This window comes from Chiloscyllium punctatum, chromosome 8, assembly GCF_047496795.1.
Source record: "Chiloscyllium punctatum isolate Juve2018m chromosome 8, sChiPun1.3, whole genome shotgun sequence".
Classification (NCBI taxonomy): Eukaryota; Metazoa; Chordata; class Chondrichthyes; order Orectolobiformes; family Hemiscylliidae; genus Chiloscyllium; species Chiloscyllium punctatum.
Window position 1 is genome coordinate 93422077 of NC_092746.1, and position 25275 is coordinate 93447351.

The 25275-nt window shown below is 39.4% G+C and overlaps 1 protein-coding gene across 1 annotated transcript in view; it reads right to left on the reverse strand.

Moving 5' to 3' along the window:
* The window catches only part of LOC140480759 (kinesin-1 heavy chain), a 101330-nt gene extending 77555 nt beyond the window's left edge, over positions 1-23775 (reverse strand). Inside the window, exons 1-2 of the mRNA XM_072576101.1 lie at positions 23084-23775; positions 2037-2124 (exon numbers count right to left, since the gene is read on the reverse strand). Of these exons, the coding sequence (XP_072432202.1) occupies positions 2037-2124; positions 23084-23209 (214 nt within the window). The 5' untranslated portion in view covers positions 23210-23775. The remainder of the gene's footprint in view (positions 1-2036; positions 2125-23083) is intronic.
* Positions 23776-25275: the final 1500 nt, after the last annotated feature.

Sequence of the window (25275 nt, forward strand, 5' to 3'; positions counted from 1 at the left end):
CACTAACTTTTGGAGTGACGCTCCTACTCAGGTGATTTTTAACTTCATACACCCCAGTCCAACACCGGCATCTCCAAATCAGGTCAGATTTAGTAATGGTGCTATCAGACCACTCTTGCACTGGATAGTGGAGTCCCCAATCCAGAATATATTTTTATACCCTCCGTGTTCAACATGAGAAGCACGGATATATCAACCAGTTAGAATAGAAGGTAATTATCAGTAGGATAATTCCCTGCCTATGTTTACCCTGATAAAAGATCACAAGGACCAGAATCAATATTAAGGACTCCCTGGGCCACTTCTTTCCAACTATCTATCTGGTATGCCCTACCAGAGGATGGGACATCCAAAAACCCACCACTTAACTGGAGATGTAATTGTGACTTGATGACACATTTTGTCTGTTAAACATTTGTTAAAAACATCCAGGTGCTTCAACAGAAGTGCATGTGGTCAGTGCTGCACACCAGGATCCAAGGCAGATTGTTGGTGAGGAAATCTGAATTAACAGCATAAGAAATTAGTACAATATTCAGATTGTCAAGCCTGCCCTGCCATTCTATAATACATTAGCTGATATACTTGTTCATGTCAGGTCTTTATAGCTCTCAACAAATGACTCCCATGTGCGACTTCTTACCGTTGTGATACCTTATTTTCTACCAAAACCAACTGTACATGGTTGGCTGTTTAGCCTCAAAATCACTACTCAACACTGCACTGATACATTCCATTATTGACAACCGCATCTTCTTCTGATTTGTGCTTATTTTTCTGGAACATCAGGTGGCACGGTGGCTCAGTGGTTAGCAATGCTGCCTCACAGCACCAGGCTCCTGGGTTCAATTCCAGCCTTGGGCGACTGTCTGTGTGGAGTTTGCACATTCTCCCCATATCTGCGTGGGTTTCCTCCCACAGTCCAAAGTTGTGGTCAGGTGAATTGGTCATGCTAGATTGCCCATAGTGTTAGGTGCATAAGTCAGTGGGAAATGGGTCTGGGTGGGTTATTCTTCAAAGAGTTGGTGTGGACTTGTTGGGCCGAAGGGCCTGTTTCCACACTGTGGAAAATCTAATCTAATCAAACATCGAATACCCTCGAATATCAAGCTTCTAGTCCTGGTAACCCCGCAAAAAACATCTAGTATCTATCAAGTCATTAATTTCTATTTGTGTAAACAACTCTTGGTACAAATGCTTAAGAATTAGTGTCAGAATCCCTGCATTGGAGATTAAAGTTGTCATGAATCTTCATCCCGATTACTAACCCTTGAAGGAAGGAGTGTGTGCTGGGTTGAGACATATGACGTATGCATCCACGTAAGGGGTCCTGCAACCTTTGTAGAAAGTAATCTTTTTTAATTTTAAAAAAATCTCCATTATTCTTCCTACTAAAAAAAGGAATAATTTCACATTTGTCCGCATTCCACTAACTTGTTATATCCTTATCAAGTTCTACAATCATGCTCAGTTCACAAATGCTTCCACGTTTTGCATGATTCGCAAACTTTGAAATTCTGCATTGTACACAGTCTTCTGCCAGCCCAAAACACATCAAACACTACTGTTTCCTGTCACTAAACCAATTCAGTATCTATGCTGCCACAGTTCCTTCTATTCAATTAGTCCTCAAATCAATTGCCAATCTATATGGTTAATAAATATCTGCAAAAAAATGCAACATGATTCTTTTATAAAATCTCTTCATTTTTAAAGGGTTTTGCCATTTGATCGGAGGTTAGCCATCACAAAGGCTCACACAAGAATAAATACTTGGACAAGATCTGTGGATTGAGAGTTACTTCTTTGAGATTTTGTGCATACAGAAGTAAAGCATTCATATACAAAATATTTGTGGTTCGTGAAGTCAAACAATTCCACCAACTGTATGCAGATTAATATATATGTGGCCAGATAACCAGCATTAACTTTAACGTATTAAAACATATTGGGCAACTCTAAATTTTGCTAATACTTTGCAATGGAAATTTGCAAACCCCAATTCAAAACACTTGCTTTTCGTCACTATGACTTACCTTTGACAATATTTTTTGCACAGGCATTGTACACTTGTTCTTGTGTTGCATTTGAAGAGAAAACATAGTCATATACGTAAGACTTGCCCTGAAAAAAATTGAAATAAAATTTGAAAAATATTTTGCACAGAACTTTGTATTTAAAAGTATATTACTTTCAATTACATGTGGAAATATAACAGCCACCTGCCTTGATCGCAAGTTTGCTGAAACACACATTGAAGTCCACAAAACTAAAAACTAACCTTAGAAACAAGATCAACTTCAAAATAAAGGTTGATGACTTCCAAATAAAAATGCATTTAAGCAGGTTAGGTAAATTGGCCCGTAGTGTTAGGTATATTAGTCAGGGGTAAATATAGGGGGATGGGTTTCTCTTCGGAGGGTCGGTGTGGAATTGTTGGGCTGAAGGGCCTGTTTCCACAGTGTAGGGAAGCTAATCTCTAATCTCATCTCCAATGTTTCAAAAAAAAAAGTGACAAAAAGTGAATAGTGTTAGACGTACTAACAGAACATACCACGCCCAGTGGACAAAAATGAACTGAATGAAGTTGACTACCAAACAAGATCCTATACACAAAAATCAGTGTAGTCCTGAATGGCTAGTCTGTATAACAGACTAGATCATTCTATTCCTCCTTTGAGGAAAATATAATGAGAAAATACATGCGTGGATTAAACAACATTGCTGCCAACACAGAATGCGACACATTCTTTTTGAAGCCTGCCAAATAGTCTGCCTTGTGCTTGATGGCGGTTTCCTCTCAGTCCAAAAATGTGCAGATTAGGTGAATTAGCCATGCTAAATTGCCCATATAGTGGTTAGGTGCATTAGTCAGGAATAAATATAGGGTAGGGGAATGGGTCCAAGTGGGTTGCTCAGAGGATCCATGTGGACTTGTTGGGCCAAAGGGCCTGTTTGCATACAGTAGGAATTCTAATTCTAAAAAAAAAATTCTAAAGGGTAAGAGACATTTACAAATTCCTAAATTTCTCCTATTTTATGGCAAAGGGTTAAACCCTTCATTTAAGATTGCACAAAGCCTTGTGATCCAATGAATTTGAGAGATCAAAGTTATCCTAATATTTTAAATAGCTTAATTAAGGACAATGTCTAGTTATTATATGAACATTTGAGACATTCAAAAAAAAAAGTGATAACATCCACTCATGGTTGAAATAGGTGCTCTGTGTTAATTGCATTTTTCTCCATTTTTCCTGTCATTTTAGGAATTACATGCTTAAATTGGGATTATAACGTGGTAAAGCATTTCACATTCTTCTGTTGGAGTACATTGCTTCTTATTTCCAGTCATCCAAAATCCACTTCTCGTTCTTGTTGCGTTAATAGCTTGAGCCAGAACTACTTTTACCCATTTGCAGAAGAGATTTTGGCTATTTATCCTATCTGTGCCCTTCATGATTTTATAAACTTCTATGTCACCCCACAGCTTTAGACACTCCAGGAAAAATAGCCCCAATCTATTCAGCTCCTCCCTATAGCTCAAGCCTTCAACTCTGGCAACATCCTTTTAAATCTTTTATGAACCCTTTAACGTTTCACAACTCCCTTCCTTTAGCAGGGAGAACAGGACTGAATGCAGCATTCCAAAAAAAAAAGTGGTCTAACAGACACCCCTGACTAATCTCCCAACTCCTAAGCTCAATGCACCAACCAATAAGAGCAAGCGTACCAAACGACACCTTCATTACCCTGTTTACTTTGACTCTGCTTTCAAAGGAACAATGAACCTGTAGCCCAAGGTCTGAGTTCGGGAATAATCCATAAGACCTTACCATTACGTGTACAAGTCCTGCCTTTATTTTCCCTACCAAAATGCAGCACCTCACATTTATCTAAATTAAACTACTCAGTTCATTGATTATAAATTTTTCAATCAGATGGGTCAATATGTCCACTATCTCTGCAGCTACTTCTTTTAGAATCCTCAGGTGAAAGCCAACAGGATGGCGAACATATCAGCCTTTAGCCCAATTAGTTTGTTTGATTGTACTTCTCCATTGATGGTACCTTTTCCTCCCATTTATTCTTTATTAGCAGGATGTGTGAAATATCTTCCACCGTAAAGAGTGAAGCAAAGTATCTGTTTTAACTCCTCTGCCACTTTAATAGTCTCCATAACCATCTCACCAGTTCTATTTAAGCAGCCTATGGTCACTTTGACCTCTCCTCTTCCCTTTCATATATTTAAAAGATGCCTTTATTAGTTTTTTTTATATTCCTCAAGTTTCCCCTTGCAGTTTATTTTGTCTTTATCTTTTTAGTCCTCCTCTGTTAAATTCTAAATTTATCCCATTCTTTGGGGTCATTACTGACTTTTGCCCCTTTATATGCTTTTTAATTTATTACTCTCCTTAACTTCCTGAGTTAGACATGAAAGGGTATTCCCATTCAGAACATATCCTCATTACTGGTACGTACTTCTGGTAAGAGTCATGACATACCTTCTTCGATGTCGGTCACTGCTTGCTTACTGTCTTTCCTGCTAATCTATCTGCCCAGTCCACTTTAGCTAAATTCCATCTTCATTTCACTGCAATTCCCTTTAAGTTAAACACAATTGTTTCCAATCTAAGTTGCTCACACTAACAGAATTTAAAATTTATCTTGTTATGATTATTATTTCCTGGGGGATTTTTTTTTTAAAACCGAGGTCTCATTACCCAATACAAGATAGAGGACAGCTTGTTTCCTGGTTGGCTCCCCGATAGAGTGCATTAGGGAGAGTGACCGAGAGCAATCTATAAATTCATTGGCATATCTTTCCAATTTGATCGATCCAATCAACACAAAGATTAAGACCACCAATAATTATTACTCTTCTTTTTCCAAGCTATTATTTGTTGATTTATACCCTTTCCTAGGCTGTGGGAAATGTTTGAGTGCCTATATACCACTCCTATCAATGTCTTTGTTTCCTTGTTTTTATTTAGCTCCTCCCATTTAATCCCACATCATCTCTCATAATTGTCCTCATTTCACCTCTTAAGACCTTTCATCTACCCCACTTTTCCAAAAGATGGAATACTCCTGAATGTTAAGTTCCGAGTACTGATCCCATAACCATGTCTCCGCAATGGCTACAAGATCAAGTCCATTTACCTCAATTTATACCAGTCTATAGGCTTGTCCTTTTCCCATTTTTCATCATTCTAACTTTTGTTTGTACTGTGTTCCTATTTGCCGCTTATCCTTTATTATTCTGTCTACCGTTTTAGGGAACACTTTCTAGAAGTTATTGAACAGCCAATAAAAGCAAGAATCTAGGTTACTTTTCCATCCCTTTCCAACACTATTTTGACATGCGATAATTAAGTAATGACCAGAAACTGAAGTGTATAAACAGTACACTGAGCTCATCAAGGTAGCTCCATGCCCAGAAGTTACTATGCCCTTTGAAAACAAATATTTTTCATAGATGCAATAAAACCATCTCCAAAATAGTAGCTACTCAACAGATATAACAATTGTTTGAGTGGATAAATTAAAAATAAATGTGGTGGGTTATTGTGAAGTGTAAGGATACAAATGTTACTTCATTAGTACATCAGAATTTGTCTGACAAGAATAGTATTTACATAGACCAATGAAATAAAGGTCTGTCAAACAAAGAGAAATGCACTAAGACAATATGATGGTACTCATTCACTAATGCTGTCGCAAGATACAGAACCACTAAATAATCTGAGAAAGAAACTAGTTTGGCATTATTCCCATGAGGAAATTATCAACACAGTGTATTCAATGTCACAACTAGTTCTTAATACCCCATATATCAACACAGCACAATGTCTTCAATTTGCTATGGTCACTAGTTTGTTGGCACACCAGTAAAAGATCACATACAAACGGTGCGCATAAATTGTGTTTGACACAAAAACTTCAAAATATATCTGATACAGATGCATACCTGGAAAGGATGTAGCAAATCATAGCTTTAAGTTTATATCGCCAAAGTAAAATTTTAAAAAGTGATCAAGAGTTTCAGGTAATGGTTTGTTTTTTTGCCAAGCTAACAAGCAGATAGCTATTTGAAACTCTTTCCTTGAACAATGAACACTCCAGTCTCAAAAGGAAAAGCTGGTCATTAAAAAGACTAAATACTGTGAAGTATAGAAGTTTTTAAAGAAAAAAAGGGATGACACCACCAGATAAAGAAGGAGATGATCCCTGAAGAAAACAAGTTAATTGGAGGCAGGGAGTTAGATGCTCAATTACTTAACAGGAAAACACTGGAGGGGTCAGGATGTGGATCTCAGACAATGCAAATTTCAGTGAACATCAGAACATGGTATAGACTTGAAAGACTGGACTTTGTGGGTGATGACATGGACACCTGTGTTAGAAGTAAAAAAAAAGCTGGTAAGCAGGGTAGTGACAATGATGGTCAAGTACCAAAAGAATGAGGGACTTAAACTAGTAAGTGTGTAGCGCCAATTTTCTAAAAGTAAAGGTGTAGGAGGGAAATGAGAGTTAGGCAAGAATGGCAAGACAATGAAATGGTCAAGGATAATCTCCTGTGATAAAGACTGGTGAAGTCAGGGAAAAAACTAATATCAGAGGGGACATTAAAAAGTTGATATCAAAATAGAACTACAGGTCAAGGAAAAAATAAATTTATTCTGAAGATAGAGTCACTGACAAGGTCAGCTTTTACTCCATTCTTGTTGGCCTGAGCGCAAGTGATAAGACTGCACTCGTAATAAATAAGTCAAATTATTGCATAAAGGATACATTATTAGGCTAATGTGCTGACAGCCACACCTGGACTTTGTGGGCGATGACAAAAAATGCAGCCTGACAGCTAAACTAAAAGGATGGGAATGAGTCATTACCTGTAAGACAGGTTTCAGTCAGTGATAGGGAGTCAACTTATTTTTTAAATTCTTTCATGGGCATCACTAGAAAGGCCAATATGGTCTATCCCAATTGGCCTATATAAAAAAAAGTGGTAATGAACTGCCTTCTGGAACTGCAGGTGCAAGTAGATCTATAGTGCATTAGGGAGGCAATTCCACAATTTTGTTCAGTGACAGTAAAGGAACAGTGAGATTGTTCAAGTCCAGATGGTGTATTGCTTGGAAGGTAACTGGTAAGTAGTGTCCCCCATATGGTTGCTGCCATCAGCTTTCTGGATGAAAGAGGTGGCAAATTTAGGAGGTTCTGAGAAATGATCTGTGATTCGTATTGACCCTACACCTTATGGGAGGTATAAATAAAATTCTCATCAACTTGTTCAGAGATTAATGAACTGCCAGAGGAAGTGGTGCAAGCTGGTACAATTACAACATTTAAAAAAACATCTGGAGGATAAGTATGAAGCATTTCAAGGAATATGGGCCAAATGCTGCAACACTGTTTTCCGTGCAAAACTAATGTATAGTACAAAATCCCATGCAAGGACTGCACAAAACACTACATCGGACAAACAGGAAGACAGTTAACTATCCTTATACACGAACACCAACTAGCCACGAAACAACACGACCAGCTATCCTTAGTAGGGGGAGTGCCGAACCAGAGGACACAACTTAAAAATACGGGGTAGACCATTTAGGACAGAGATGAGGAGAAACTACTTCACACAGAGAGTGGTGGCTGTGTGGAATGCTCTGCCCCAGAGGGCAGTGGAGGCCCAGTCTCTGGATTCTTTTAAGAAAGAATTGGATAGAGCTCTTAAAGATAGTGGAGTCAAGGGGTATGGAGATAAGGCTGGAACAGGATACTAATTAGGAATGATCAGCCATGATCATATTGAATGGCGGTGCAGGCTCGAAGGGCAGAATGGCCTACTCCTGCATCTATTGTCTATTGTCTATTGTCTATTGTCTATTGTAGCCACACACACAGACGACAAGCAACATGAATTCGACTGGGACAACACTACCATTATAGGGCAAGCCAAACAGAGAACAGCCAGGGAATTCCTAGAGGCATGGCACTCATCCACAGACTATCAACAAACACATCGACCTGGACCCAATATACCGGCCACTACAGTGGACAGCTCGAACTGACAACTGGAAGCGGCAGAGACAGGCCACTATAAATACCGGAGAAAACAGCACAGAAGCGCTTCACAGGAGGCTCCCAAGCACTGAGGATGTCACCTAGACAGGGGATGAAACGTTTGCAAGACAAATTCCCAGCTCGGCGAACAGAACCACAACAATGAGCACCCGAGCTACAAATCTTCTCCCAAACTTTGAAGATCTGAAAACGTGAACTATTTTAGTTCCACTCCCCAAAAAATTGCTTTTAGAAAAGGACCTGCTTTAGTCGCAGTCCAGGGAAGGCTCACTAAGTTAATGTCAGTACAGAGGGACTTTACGATGAGAGGTTGAGTAAGTTGGGCCCATACTCCTTGGAGTTCAGAAGAATGAGAGCTCTTTATTGAAACTGCAGAGTGGTTGCTAAGTGATGTTTCGCTTTGTGGGGTAATCTATGACCCACTACTTTGATATGTCAGCCTATCAAACGTTTTCTGGAAATCCATATTAGTATATCTACAGGCTTCTCTTTGCTCATAGTGCTTGTTATTCCTTCAAAAGATCTCTAATATATTGGTTAAACATGATTTCTCTTTCACAAAAATTATGCAGACTCTTGCAGATTATACCTGCATGTTTACAAAAAAAGTAAACTCAAATGATCAAATCCAACACTTCCCCACAGCAGATTTCAAGCTAACTGGCCTATAGTTTTTTTTTGTTTTCTGCATCCCCCTTGTCTTGACTAGAGGGGTTTTATTGGTTAGATTCACGCAGACTTGAAAAGTTTCTTGAAGCTAAGGAACTTTGGAAAATTAACCACTACCTACTACCTCACTAGTATCTCTTAGACTCTCATTTCCAGATTTCAGCCAATCAAGTCAGATTGTATTGCCAAAAATGTACTACCAATAAAAGGAAGCACTGCGTACACTTTCTTAATTAACCCTATTGATTTGCCCTGCCAGCTTCAGGCATCTGTGGACAAGCCCACCAAGATCCCTCTGTTCCTCAGCTTCCTAGCGTCTTGCCATTTATTGAATACTTTGCTATCACGTTCCTTCTTCTGACAGGTATCGAGACAGACTATCAACGAGACAGCCAATATTTGTGTCATCCACAAACTTATCAACACCCTTTCCTCCACCACCAATTCCCATTTACATCTTTTATGAATAATCACAAGTAATAATGGATCGAGCACAGATTCCTTTAGTACACCATTGCACACCAAGCTTTAGTTAGACAAACTACTTTCTTCCACCAACGGTATCCTGTTAACTAAGCCAATTTTGAATCCAACTTGCCAGGTTATCCTGGATCCCATGACCTTTTACCTTTTTCCAGTTTCCCATGTGGGACCTTGCCAAAATCCACAAACTACATCAACCGCCCTACCCTCAAACGAACACTTGGTCACCACCTTGAAAAATTTCCACTAGATTTATGAAGAATGATTTCCCTCTGTCAAAGCTATATTGACTATCCTTGATCAAACTTTGCCTGCCTAAATGAGGATTAAATTTTCTGCTATTTTCTCCAATAGTTTTCCTACTGATGTTAGGCACAACACCCTTCTTGAAAACTGGAACATTAGCAGTCCTCTGGTGCCACTCCTGCGGTCAGAGATGATTTGAAAATTTGGATCAAGGTCCCTCTAGTTTCCTCCCTCATTTTCTAGAGCAGTCTGGGGATACAACTCATTCAGACCTAAGGATTTGTCAATCGGCAGTTCCATCAATTTGCTTAGTAAAACTTTGCTCACACTTAATTTCATTAAACTCCTCTCCTCTTCCACACCCTGGTTTACAGCCATTACCAGAAAATATTTTTATATACTGTATAGAGAAGGCAGAAGCAAAATATTTGCTTAATTCATCTGCCATTTCCTGATTATCCAGTATTAACTCCATATTCTCACTGTCTAAAGGACCAACTCTCATTTCACTTACTCTTCCTTTTTCAGGATTTGTAGAAAATCTTGCTTTCCAGTCTTTACATTCCTAGCTAGCTTCCTCACATAAAATTAGTTCATTAGAAGAACTAAATTTGTCAGGCATTCTCCATTGTTCTTTATATTCTGTCACCCATAAGGTGATGCATTTTGGGACAAGGCAAAGAGTTTATGGTAGAATAGTAGGACCCATGGAAGTACAGAGGATCAGACAGATCTTGTAATGCACATCCACAAATATCTTCTAAATTAACTTGTTCAGAGAAAAGTCATTACACATCTGTGGTGTAGGTGGGGCTTGAACCTGGGTCTTTACAGATCTTCGAAGGCAATAAATCATTTGAACAGGTGCTTAAGGCATATAGGATACTTGCTTTTATTCATCAAGGCACTGAATACAATAACAAGGATAGCTGAGTATAGTTTTGGTCACCAGAAAGTATGCGACTGCACCAGGGAGGGTGTATAAGGGGTTGATCAGGATGTCGCTTGGGCTGTAGCATTTCAAATGTGAAGGGAGACTAGATAGGCTGGGGTTATTTTCCCAGGCTGCCTCTATTCTTGATGAAGGGCTTTGCCCGAAACATCGATTTTCCTGCTTTTTGGCTGCTGCCTGACCTGCTGTACTTTGCCAGCACCACTCTAATCTAGAATCTGGTGTCCAGCATCTGCAGACCTTGTTTTTATGTGGGGTTATTTTCTTATAGAATTCTGAGGGGAGTGTACAAAATTGAGGGCCATAGATAGAGACAAGTCTAATTCTATTCACTTTTTTAAAACAAAAGTATTTTACTTCTCAATATTCAGGATCCCATATTTGTCATTCAGAAGCCATGTCTCTGGAATGACTGAGATTGAAGTAAATACAATGTGGATTACCAATTTGTTATGAATACTATGCAGAGCTTTTAGTTTTGACTATTATCCTTTTAACAGCTAGACCAGATTGATGTATTCCTAGGTTTTAATTTACTTGTTTCAGTCATTCCTCATCCCTCATTTCCCCAGAATATTATTTTCCTCTAACTTTGTCTCAGCTCTTTGATATACCATATCATTCCACATTTGATCACGGGCCCCAGCTATTTTGCTTAACGCACTCAAATCCCCACCTGATAACTTACAGATTATAACAATGGAGGGCCTGTTTATCAATTTAGAGCCTAGTTCCTCATACCCAGCATGCAGAGCTTTTCTCGTTGACCTAGATCATTGATCACCACATAAATCTAATAAGTTGAATGATTCACCATTACATTTTTGCTAGTTTGCGAAAGGACATTGTTTATGATAGTCAGGTATTAATCAGAATGCTATAACCATGAGTGGTAATGCATCAGTAATAAGGAGTTGAAGGAACAGTTTCATAATTAATTAGACGATATGGTCATTGTGTCATCACTATGGCAATCAAAATGATTACAGCAAACCTCAGAGGGCTGGAAGGACAATCACCACTTTTGAAGTGTGTTTTAACTGGTGGCCTCCTCAAAAGGATACACTGAGCAAGAGCAGATTGTTACCAATTCAAGCTCAAACTTCCTTGGAAGTATTCTAGATACAAGAATTACCATTCTGATAGTAGCAACACTCTGGCATAAAAATTAGAAAAATCAAAGTATGCAGCAGAACGCTGGACTGAAGAGAGAAAATATTCCACGCTATTATTGACAAATCAGCCAGACTTACAGAAGAGCCGCTCAGTTGTCGATAATAGCACCAGTACTAGAATTTTGAGGCTTCCAACCCCATTTGATTTGCACATAAACATTTTAGTCTATTATTGTACTGATTTAACATGAGTGTTCAAATCTCCCCATGGCCAATTGCAGAACGGAATTCAACAAATCCTATCACCATGCATGCTTAGGTCTACATATAGAATCGTTAGCAAAGCTAAAATTAATCAGATTAAAAAGAGACCACAGATACCAAAACTGACTAAAGGCAGGTGATGAACAGTTGTTTCTTTTTCTATGGGAAATTATGGTCCCTAAGAATCTGAATTAGGACCACAAGTGACATCTATTAATGACCCAGAGATGGATACTAATTATAGGGCCCTCATGCAACACTGTGGTAGCTTCTCCACCCCTAGACTAGGAGACCTGGTTTCAAGTCCCACCCTCTCCAGAGGTCTGTAATTACATCTAAATCGGTTGATTAGAAAAATGGTACTAACTACAAAGTTTGAAGATGACATGAAACTTGTAAATGTTGTAAACAATGAGGACAGTATCTAACTTAAGGAACCTGAGAAAACAATAGACACATAACAGTTGAAAGTTTACCTAGAAGATATGAATTACATTTACTTGACCCACTGAATTTCCATAGCAATATAAATTATAAAGGAGTGCAGAAACAGAGGCCCCTAAGATGTATACACCAATTTTTTGAAAGTAGTACAATTTCAGAAGATCCTTTTCTGCCCAAATTACATATACAATCCTTGGCTTTGTCAAGTGCACAAAATAAAGAGGTTATCTAATGTCTTTGTAAAACATTGCCAGATGAAGTCTTAAGAATGTCAAGGCTTTGGATATGCATAGAAAACTTGTCTGAAATTGGTCCCAATCATAAGAAAATTCAGTTTTGTGTAAAACCTGGAGTTGCTCTCCTGAAAGACTTAAAGGATACTAATATCATGAAGGTTGGATAGTTTCTTCACTGCTCCCAATGTAATAACCCATGCCAGATGCAGAGGAGTGAGATTTAAGTTGACTTATAAAAGAATCACAAGAAATCTTTTCCAAAGATATTAATAATTGTAATCTGGAATTCAGTGTAGAAATCATGGGAAACTGGATTCAATAGTAACCTTAAAAAGGAAAATTTGATAATCATTTGAAGGAAAAAGCTTTAAATGATTTGGAAATAGAGCAGAGAAGACTATCCAAATAATTTAATTCCAAGTGCCAGTATCACAGCTGATGTCATTCTATGATGCTATAATTCTCGATATTATGCAATTCAACCTTTAATTCCTTAGAGACTGATAGGGTTTCCCTTTCTACTTCAAAAATACACACACAGTCACAAATGAACTTTGACTCAAACCAAAAACCAAAACCCTCTCAAACAGACAATACTAATATTTACATATACTTGAGACACTGGGAGGGTCCGATAACTGAACAGACCCCCACTTGCCATCAGCAGGAAGATGTCAGACAGTGGTCTGTCCCCACTATGCCTTGGTGAAGGCCGCCCTAAGCTTTAATGCACTCAGCACGTAGTCCTGAACCCTGGAATGTGCCAGTCTGCAACACTCAAAATCGGGTTCAACCTGTTGGTCTGGAAGACCAACAAGTTTTGGGCGGACCAAAGAGTCTTTCACAGAGTTGATGGCCCTCCAGACGCAACTGAGGTTTGCAACCCAGGGAACAGACTGCAGACCACAGTTCCACGTCATGGAGCTGCTCAGGACAAACTGCCACAAAAACCACTAAATTTTTCTCCAAACTTCCTTTGCAAAGGCACATTCCAGCAGATCCAAGACAATCTCAACAGCCCCCCTCGTCACAGCTACTTCCAGGGCAGTGTGCGGTAGCACGGACTGACCGGTCATACTTAAACTCTTCTTACCACCAGCCAAATAATATCTTGGTGTTTGTTGGAAATTTCTGGTTGATTAGACATTCTGCCAAATGATTTTGACAGTCTGATCAGGTAACCTTGTGAGAGGATCCATTCACCCTGCCCTTTTCCCTCATGGTCTCAAGGACACTGTTGACCACTTCCTGATGGACTGGTGGTCAAAAAAAAAAGTGGTTTTTTTTGCAAATTTCTCTTAAGAACAAGTGATGTGGAACAGTCCAACTACTTTGAATTGAATTGATTGTTACGTGTACAGAGGCGCAGTGAAAAGTTGCGTCTTCGAGCAATACAGGCAGATCACGTGTAAATAGCACAGATAAGTAAATAATAGGTAAACAGCAGCAAAACAAAAACACAGGTACAGGCAAATGCTAAGCGTTCGAGTACCCATTCAGTATTTTCACAGTAGGATAGAAACTGTTTCGAAACCAGTTAGTGCTTGTTTAGGCTTCTGCACCTTCTCTCCCTGATGGTTGAGATTGTAGGGTGGGATGGATCTTTGAGAACCCTGGTGGCCTTTCCTTGACCTCAGACCTGGTAGATCGATTCTATAGATGGGAGGTTGACCTTTGATTATCCGGGCTGAGTTCACCATTCTCTGTAACCATCTCCGATCTTTAATGATACGGTTGCCATACCCGGTGGCAGAATGCTCTCAATGGCACACCTACAAAAGTTGACAAGGGTATTAGCCTATTGCCAAATTTTCTCAGCTGCCTGAGGAAGAGACGTTGTTAGGCCTCTGTAACCAGCACGTCCACGTGAAGAGATCAACAAAGCTTGTTGATGACGACCATTCCCAGGAGCTTGACACTATACACTCGTTCCAGCGGCATGTCTGGCGTGTCGGGGGGGGGGGGGGGGGGGGGGGTATGATTAACATCCCACCGAAAGTCAATAATGTGTTCCTTGGTTTTGCTGGCACTGAGAGCTAGGTTGTTCTCAGTGCACCATTTTTCCAGATCTTCCAACCCCTGTTTGTAGTCTGTTTTGTCGTCATAGGAGATTCAACCGACTATGGTGGCGTCATCAGCAAACTTGTAAATGGCATTTGTCTGGTATTTGGCAACACAGTCATGGGTATACAGTGAGTACAGTAGGGGGCTGAGTACACACCCCTGGGAGGCTCCAGAGTTGAGCGTTAGTGGGGATGAAATATTGGCCCCAATCTTCACTGATTATGGCCTGCAGGTCAGGAAACTGAGGAACCAGTTGCAGAGAGTGGGGCAGCATCTGCAGTCATTGTTTTTACCTTAGTCCAAGACCACTAAGTTTAGTAATCAGTCTCGAGGGGATAATAGTGTTGAAGGCTGAACTGTAGTCAATGAGGTAGGATTCTTAGGCAGCTGTTCTAGGCGTCAAGATATTCTAGGGAGGAGTGAAGAGCAAGTGATGTGGGCATTGGACGTGGGTCTGTTGGTCCGATAGGTAAATTGGAGTGGGTCAAGAGTAGTGAGGAGGCTGGAGTTGATTAATCCACGAGCAGCCTTTCAAAAGCACTTCATGACCAAAGTTAGGTGGTCACCATTGAAACATGCAGCATGAGCCTTCTTAGGCATATTGGGGTGTTCCTTGTCATTGTTACTCATCTTTAGATTTTTTTTAAAAAAATCATCCTATAAGTGCTTCAGGAGAGTAATGGAAACAGTACCTTTCAAATGCAATATACAAGAGTTTCCCATTCCTATTTAGGCAAAAATCAAGAGATTCCAAACCAATAATCAAAGCCCAGACTTGTGTGCAACTGGCAACATTCAACTCACAATACAACCAAAGAAAGGGTATCTTAGCTGGCCACTAATTGTGTCATTTTGGGACCCTGATATGTAAGCTGGCTTTTTGTTTGCTTACCCAACAGAAACAGCACCTAATAAAAATGCAAATGATTCTGAAGTAGGTCACTTTGGGTTGAAGAATATGATTATGTAAACATGTTTTAACTGCTTCACACCCAAGTAAATGGGCTTTGAAATGCTGGAAAGCCGAAATTACAAATGAAAGTTGTGTACCATCACAACTCCGGAGTTTGATCAGATACATTGTTGGGGAAAGTTGAAAACAAACATGTGAACAGTCAAAGAATCAGGGTACTCACTGCACCCAGGACAAAATATCTTAGGTGAGTAGTGAGAATTAACTTCAGATTAAAGAGCCAAAACACCAGAACAAGCACTTTTACGGCCTCTGCTTCTATATTTATACTCCAACGTTTATTCATTAGACATGACGACAATTAAAATTAACCATCACCATGTTCACAAACTCTGCTTAATATAGAGTTATAAATATAGCTGATATATGTCCTAACCCTTTAATATCTCATCCGCCATTACATTCTCCCAACCTTTGAAACTACCATCTCTGCTCCTATCTCAAATTTTAAAGTCATAACATACAGTAAAATTGGAAAAAAAACTCCCCCAAAGTGCTTCACAGGAACAAAGAAAAAGAACATCACATTCAGCAATATTAGACCAGATGACTAAAATATTAGTTAAAACAGCAATTTAAGGAGTGTTTAATAAGGAATAATATCAAAGTGGAAAAAATAAAGAGGTGCAGAGAGGGTATTCCAAAGATGAGGAGAACTGAAGGTACAATCAATGGGTTAAAATAGTGGATGATCAGAAGCCAGAATTAAATTAATTTAATGCATGACAACAAAAAAATTCTCATTCCACAGTTAAACAATCTAAAATTTTAATTTTAAGTTGCTCACATAGCCTGAATGTAAACTGAAGTGTCTAATTAAGACAACTTATATGCCAAATTTATCCACGAAATTGTTTTTTGACCCCCTATCACAAATGCTAAGTGAGGTATACAACGAGGTGACGACTTGTGCAACTCCACTTCAACGGTTTTCTTTGAAACTTCTGAGATCTAAAATATAAAGAGGTCAATAAATCACAATAACATGTCAAACACGAATTAAAATGTTCGATTAAACATATTTGAAAAGGATGGGTATGGAGACCTAACGAAAGAATGAACAGTGTCTGCAGAAGGATTATAGAGGAAAAAAAAATCAATGCAATCATCACCAACATCTACATTTACTACACTGAATTAAAACTGATTACGTCCTCTCTACCACTGGCTCTTAAAAAGAAACTTGAATATTTGCACATTAGCTACTGCAAACATTAACCTGAAAATCATTCAATAATTAAAAAACAATGTACACTTCATACTACATGATACAGGCCACTGTTACAAATGAACCAATGCCATGTATGTAATGCCAGCTACTCCCAAACAAATCTCTGAAAGGGTCATTGTTATATTACTAACAACTCAATATGCTTATAAACTATCTGCCGAAAACTGATATGCAAAACATAAGCATTATCATAGACACTAGATATGTCTGAATTTTGAAATTATCAATAATTCTGTATTTACCCATGCTAGACCCAATCTCAAAAAGCCAGTAGGAACATTGGATGCTAACTCAGTGACCACATTCTACTTTCCAGTACTGACCTTGATTAAGTGCAAAAATAAACTCCAAACAGTGCAAACATACTGTGGATCCATGTATTGAGCGAAACTACTATCCTGAAGTATCAAGATTCCAGTTTGCTCTGTAAAAAGTCCAGTTGCTATTAGTTCTGTTACCTTAAATTATTTCAAGAATAATATTTAGCAAAATGAAATTCCACAAATTATGAAAAGCAAAATTAAAACTATTTTATAATAATGGCAAGTGATGAATTTTGCAAGTAGGAATTTAAATTCAGTCAGGATGATGCAAAACCGATTTTTTAAAAAAAGAGACTTTTTCATGTCCTTCTTATTGTACTCAACATTTAACACTGCAACTAATGAGCAAAATGCTTAGCATAAATAGGGACAATTCAAGCTATCCACCATCTTCATTTGGAACTAGATTACCCCTAGCTTCACCATTTGCACAGGTAAAATCTTGGAACACTCCCTGACTGCATATGGGTCTATATAGCAGAACTCGAGCAATCACCACCTTCAAAGACAATTAGGGATAGACAATCAATTTTGGCCTTTCCAGCAAAACACCCAGATCAAAACAATAAATCAAAGCTAAATCTAATTTAAGAGCACAAGTTATTTTGCTGTGTAATATCCTTGCAAAAATACTGTTATTTCATCAGCAACATCCTTGACAATTTGAAAGTGTTGTTTGCCACAGCGTTGTCACAAAATGCAAAAATTATTAATCCCAATTGTTAATATTTGTTGCAAATATTACTTTTAATTCACTGGCATTGTTGGAAAGTTTACAAATCATTTCAATACAATACTGCTAGCACATCTTGTGTTTACAGTGCAACATGCAGGTTGAGGGAACAATTAACAGATAAACAGTAATTTTAAAATCAAATAATCCTGTAACAAAAGACCCTGACAGTTGTGATTTTTGTTCTTTAGAAAAAGCACAATGATTAAACCACTGATTTTTAGGCTGGCCGGCTAACCAGTATCAAATCTCTACCTCTGGACTAGGAGAGCTGGGTTCATATCTTATCCACTCCAGAGGTGTGCAATACTATCTCTGAACAGGTTGATTAGAAAATATATTTAAAAAATCAGTAGCTAGCTGTAATACAGATTAATCCACTTTGACCTAGAGACTATATAGTGCCATAAAGTCAGGCAAACATTGATCATTGCACAACTGCCCTGCATGAAAACTAAAACTGTAATTTGTATTATCTAACTGGATTGAAATTAGATTGTATGGTTCTTTAAAACAAATGATGGAGAACAATTCAAAAATCATGTTTATAAAGGACTAAGTCAGAGGATTTCCTCAAGAGACAATCAGCCTCCAAGATTGAGGTTGCTCACTCGTGACAAAGGACTGGGATATGAGCATGTCCACTAACTGGATTTCACAAGATGAAAACATTGCAGAATATGGTCCTTGAAACAACACTAAGATTATAGGATCAAATTGGAATGTAACATGTCCAATTTGTACAAATAGATGAGTTATATTGTGAATTGACTACATAATAGAATGCTATCCTCAAACATGGGTAAAGTCAGGACAAAGTGTTAAAATAAACACGAATCAGTGATCAATGCGCAAAAATCTGAATGATGAGGATCTTTGATTTCACACTGTCATACAAGATAATAAGTAGTGAAGATATACAAAGCCAAGCAACTACTCAATTAGATATGTACACTAGGTCAAAAGAAATTTATCTATTGTGGCTTTGGGCCCAAAAACAGTTCTTTTGTGCATAATGTGTAAAAACACTCAAATGATGTTTAGGACGGCTAACAAGTGGAGCTACGATCTTTTCTCAGTTAGATAAGGTATAATGGATAATATGGCCCTCATCCCTATTTACCATGTGATGCTCTGTAGCTGCAGGAAATAGGAAAGAGCTGCAAAATCCAAAAGCAACATGAATCTAAGCTTTATTTTATGAGATCAAGTCAAAACGAAAGATCGGTCATCTATGCCTCAACTGCAAGTTATTCTAATAACTTCACATGGAAATGTGCAGAGTTTGAAATAAATTAATTTAAAAACTTTGCTTTTAGGCGGAATTAGTATACAATGCTTGCTGCTCAATTTTAAAATTCTTTTAATTCCAAATTTGTCAACGAAATACAAGTTTGAGAAATATGCCTGCAGCAAATTGATTTTGCATTTCTGAACAATTCAATCTCAGCAGAGCTAATCATGAACCTAAGATATACTTCAGAAAAGCTCTTCCCTACTGTGATCGCAAAATAATCAGTTTTTAATGTTGGTTGAAAGGAGTAAATTTCATCTGGACAGTGTGCAAACTCTTTTCAAATAGGTTCAATACCTTTAACCTTCTCAGAACCAGTTGACAAGATGATAGCTTAAGGTTTCATAAATAGGGTAGACAGGAAGAAACTTTTCCCTTTGGTGGAAGGATCAACGACCGGGGTATAGATTTAAAGGTAATGGGCAGGACGTTTACAGGGGATGAGAGGAAAGCTTTTCTTCCTCCTGGATGGTGGTAGGAATCTAGAGCTTGCTGCTTGTAAGCGCGGTAGGAACAGAAGAGCTCACAACATGTTAGAAGTACACCTACAATACAAAAACATACAAGACCACAGGCCAACCGCTGGTAAATAGGATGATAATGTAGAAAGTTCTTTTAAACCTACAGAGATTTTAAAAGCCAAAAAGTTTTTTTCTGTGCTGTAGGCCTCTATGACTCTATTCAAAGAAAAATAAATCCAACTTCCACAAACTGCACTGGAGGCTCAAATCCTAATGTGGGGCACAAACAAACAGACTAACCACATGCACGGTGGCACAGGGGTTAGCAATGCTGCCGTACAGCACCAGAAACCTGGGTTCAATTCCCACCTCAAGGCAACTGTCTGTGTGGAGTTTGTACATTCTCCCCGTGTCTGTGTGGGTTTTCTCCGGGTGCTCCGGTTTCCTCCCACAATCCAAAAAATGTGCATGTTAGGTGAATTGGCTATGCTAAATTGCCCGTAGTGTTAGGTGAAGGGGTAAATGTAGGGGAATAGGTCTAGGTGGGTTGCACTTCAGAGGGTCAGTTTTGACTTGTTGGGCTGAAGGGCCTGTTTCCACACTAAGTAATCTACTCTAAAAAAATCCTACCAATTACATCAGCTAGTTGAATAAAAAAAAACTTCCAACAATCAAAAGTAGGATATGTTTAACCATAGAAGGCCTAAAGGAAAGGCGAAAGAGAGACAGTGACCTTGCCCAGACCACGGTGTATGCTATACCAATCCAGTCCTAGACTTAAGGGGTCAGTGTTCAGTTAAACAGGCCAGTGCTCAATCTCAACACTAAACAAGACAACTGTGAAAATGAGTATCTCTCAGTTTATCCATTTAATCAGGCATGAAATTTTTCAAAACATCAGCGGGAGCATAATTAGTATATGTGGCCCAAGTTGGGAAAAAAAATGGCAGATTTAATTAATAGAAAATATGATTGAAACTCTATTTAAGTAACCCCTCCTGGTCACTGCATGTTTTGACAGCAGATAAGAATCCTGTTCAACTTCAACAACCTCAAAAATTGATCAGCACAGTGATATTACTATTTAAAGCTTTCAAGTATGAATAGACAATAGAAAGGTATTAAAATTCTACAAAGCACCAGGTACCAATTTCATGTTAGGGGTGGGGAAAAGAGGAAAAAGAATAACAAATGTTAAAATTTGTCCAAAATATTAATTCTGAAAAAGTACACCCAACTCAGAAGTTAAGGTGAACAGCAAGTTTTTAAAAAAGCTTAAGCTTTTTGCCAGAAAGCTACAACTAAATATTCCGAAACAAACCACCTTACAGATAGAGATTATTTATAATTATACATGAAGAAAACATCTCCTTTAATTTTCTAGATAGAAACTGACACCAAGTTGTCTAAACTCAACTGACATCTTGGGACAAGGTTAAGGGATTATAAATGCCTAACATCAGAACTGTACTATTTCCTCTAACAAAACCACACAAGAAGTCAGTGTTTAAGGAACAAATCAGCTTATTGTAATAGTTCTCAGATTGATTTATTTTCCAAGCTTCTATCCCAAAATGAACCATATATTTGATATGAATAAGACCATTTTAGTGATAAACTAAATCAATGAGGTTTCAAAATTTGAAGAGGTACATTTTCAGAAAACTATGCTACAATTCAATTATTCTATAACCAATGCCTCAAGTACATCAGCTCAAGGGAACAAGTAACTAGTATTGATGGCTTAAAAGGTGTTTTGGCCCACCTCTGAGCCAGGAGGGTTCCACTTGCTCCAGATATACATTACACACGTCTGAAAAGATTGGTTAAAAAATCCAAAAACAATAAAAGCTGGAAATACTGAACAGATCTGTCTGCATCTCTGGAGAGAGAAAGACAGTTAACGTTTCACGTCTGATATGACTACTTCAGAACACATGTTCTTCAGTTCTGAAGAATCATATTGCACTTTAAACATTAACGGTTTCTCACTCCAGAGATGTTGCCAGACTTGCTGAGTTTTGCCAACATTGTTATTTCAGATTTCCAGCATTACAGTAGTTTGTTTTTGTTAATTGACAAGTCACCCTTGCTTAAAAACATTCTGATGTGACAGGAAGCTTGTGTACATTACACAAGAGTTAACCCAGAAATAAAAGTACAGTTTCACTTGATTTACTTTAACTATTTCACTGTTCTTTAATTTAAATACACATTATTGAACAGCTTTTACAATGCTTTAAATAATGACAAAAGTAGAAAGTTCAAGAAAATTCACATAGAACTTGAAACGTTAGCTGTCTATCCCCTCCCCTCTCCCTCCACACAGGGATGCTGCCAGACCTGCTGAGTTTCCCCAACATTTTCTGTTTTTACATATTTTTAAAATATCTAGAGCATTGTTAAGACTTCAGATAGGAAATATCCAGCAGTTACTCTACATAACAGGTGGTACCTTGAAAATGATAGCCTGTTTTAAAGACCTGCAAATGAATCTCTGTACAGATAACATTCATTTCAGAAGTTCTGAATTATCAGCTTCCCTTGTTGAAAAGGGACGCTGCTTAAATTCTGACGTTTAAGGATTTATTTTTAAAAAGGGATTCTAGAAGTTAAGTGAGCATTGCTGGAATTATAACCCTGGAGTACCATTCTTACACAGCAGTTCCAAGACAAACAAAGGCCATGAAACAGCACAAGAGATCAATCTTTACTCAAACCAACCAATAAATAAAATTTTAAAACATGTTTCATACTCAATATTTACCAATCTACACCCATTAAAACACAAATTACATCATAACTAATTACCACTTTTAGGGTGGGGAAAATCACTCCAGGTCAACAGCATATCCAAACTAGTTAGAATTTCAACTTCAATATGTACTATTTGATTGTCATAATCTCAATCCGAAAACAATTCATAACTACCAGGTTGACTTCAACTTCTAATTAATGTATGAACTTGCCTTTTTAAACAATTAAGATCACGACAAAGACATATTTGTATTGAATTATAATTATTGCCCCCACCCTTCAAAAGAAGCATTCAGAAAAGATCCTCCCGAATGTCAATATATGGCGCATCCCATTCGCCTGAAGCACTAAGAATTACTCAAGAGGAAGATTTACGGTTCCTTTTTGTCGATTTAAAATTCCACACCCTACGTTATGCTCCCTATGGCTCTAAAATAAGACGTGGCAATTTCTAAAAATTCGACAGTAAAATAAATAAATTGATTTGTACTAAGAAAATAAAACACCAAGGCAAGCAGTAGCAAACCTGGGAGAAGTTTTGAAACAACAGGCGCACTTCGGGGAGACGCCTTGACAGATGAACGCACTTTTTAAATAAACAGCCGCAATCACTTTCAAGTCTCCTACTTAGAGGGGATTCACTCACATCTCAAAGTTAATATAGTCGATATTAACACATAACACTGAACAAAATCCGGCCTCAGAAAGAACAAAGAATAACAGCGTAGGAAACCAAAAATAAAAACTCACCCCAACCGCCACGGTTTCACCCCCTTGAAATTTGCAGATATATTTGTCCCCGCGTTGGATCTCCGAGTTATTCAGCGGCCTGAAACGGCACATCACTTTTATACTGCACTCTGCCGGATCCGCCATTGTCCTTTTTTATATATTGTAGCGAGGAAGGGGGGGGGGGGGTAAATATAAAAAATACAAGTCAAACTTCCCCCCCTTCTCCTTAAAAGTAGTGGGTGCCTTTTGTCCTCCGGATCAGTGGGTACCGTTTCTCCGGGGAACGGCGGAGAACCGGTTTCCGTTCCTGACTGAAGAGTTTCTATTTTTTTTGTCCCCTCTCTCTCGTTTCCACTTCACTTCCGATCCAGCATGGCCGCCATTAAACCGGCGTCTCCCGGCCGCAGCCTCGCTCTCATTCAGCGCGCGCCCGAGTGGGGCTGGGGTCTGACGTCACATCTGCAGATCAAGCTAACGCGCGCTCCCAACCAATTGCGCATGCGCCGTGCCTTCCATTCCCCACACTTCCCAATGGCATCGGCAGTTTATGGTAATAAGGAGAGACAAGGCCAAATCAACAGCAAGATTTCACCGGCATTGTCCTTGCTGTGTTTCTTTAAGGCTTTTACAACGCTAATTTTGTTTTTTCCCCCCCTCCTCAAAAAAAGGCTGCTATCCCAGTAGGAGGGAAAAGATCCCTTCTTGGTGCCTACGCTCGTCGGGCATTATGGGTAAAAACGCGCCTATTTGTGATGGAGGGGTCGGGACTGACGTCAGCAGGCGGGCGCGGGACGTACCATGGAATGGCTGAACGTGGGCAGCTGAGCCACGTGGTTTGTTCTAGAACTGGAGGGGTGCATTTGTTGCAAATAAGATCCATCTTTTGCCGGGCTACCTGTAATAAATGCCCACCTAAGAAGGGAGTGAATGCTCGTGGTAGGGACTGATTCCAGCCTGATTGTGTGGAGTTTGCACATTCACCCTGTTTCGGCGTGGGTTTCCTCCCACAGTCCTAAAGTGTGTGGATAGGCGGATTGGCCATGTTAAATTGCCCAGTGCCCAGGAATGTTCAGGCTAGATGGGTTAGTCATGGGAAATGCAGAGTATCAGAGATTAGGGTAGGGGGCCTGGGTGGGGTACCTTTAGGAGGGTCGGTGTGCACTCGATAGGTGAAATGGTCTGCCAGGGATTCTATGATTCTACTGGAACAGGAGAACAAGTGGACGTTTGATGTCCAGTGAGGTAAAAACAATGACTGCAGATGCTGGAAACCAGATTCTGGATTAGTGGTGCTGGAAGAGCACAGCAGTTCAGGCAGCATCCAAGTAGCTTCGAAATTGACGTTTCGGGCAAAAGCCCTTCATCAGGAATAAAGGCAGTGAGCCTGAAGTGTGGAGAGATAAGCTAGAGGAGGGTGGGGGTGGGGAGAAAGTAGCATAGAGTACAATGGGTGAGTAGGGGAGGGGATGAAGGTGATAGGTCAAGGAGGAGAGGGTGGAGTGGATAGGTGGAAAAGGAGATAGGCAGGTAGGACAAGTCCGGACAAGTCACGGGGACAGTTACTGAGCTGGAAGTTTAGAACTAGGGTGAGGTGGGGGAAGGGGAAATGAGGAAACTGTTGAAGTCCACATTGATGCCCTGGGGTTCAAGTGTTCCGAGGCGGAAGATGAGGCGTTCTTCCTCCAGGCATCTGGTGGTGAGGGAGCGGCGGTGAAGGAGGCCCAGGATCACCATGTCCTCGGCAGAGTGGGAGGGGGAGTTGAAATGTTGGTCCACGGGCCCCCCTAGCCCCCAACGCCTCATCTTCACCACGGATATCCAATCCCTCTACACTTCCATCCGTCATGACCAGGGCCTCCAAGCCCTCCGTTTTTTCCTCTCCAGACGTCCCCAACAGTACCCTTGCACCGACACTCTCATTCGTTTCGCCGAACTGGTCCTCACCCTTAACAATTTCTCCTTTGAATCCTCCCACTTCCTCCAGACCAAAGGGGTAGCCATGGGCACACGTATGGGCCCCAGCTATGCCTGTCTCTTTGTTGGCTACGTAGAGCAGTTGATCTTCCGTAATTACACCGGCACCACTCCCCACCTCTTCCTCCACTACATTGATGACTGCATTGGCGTCACCTTGTGCTCCCGCGAGGTGGTTGAGCTATTCATCAACTTCACCAATACATTCCACCCTGACCTTAAATTTACCTGGACCA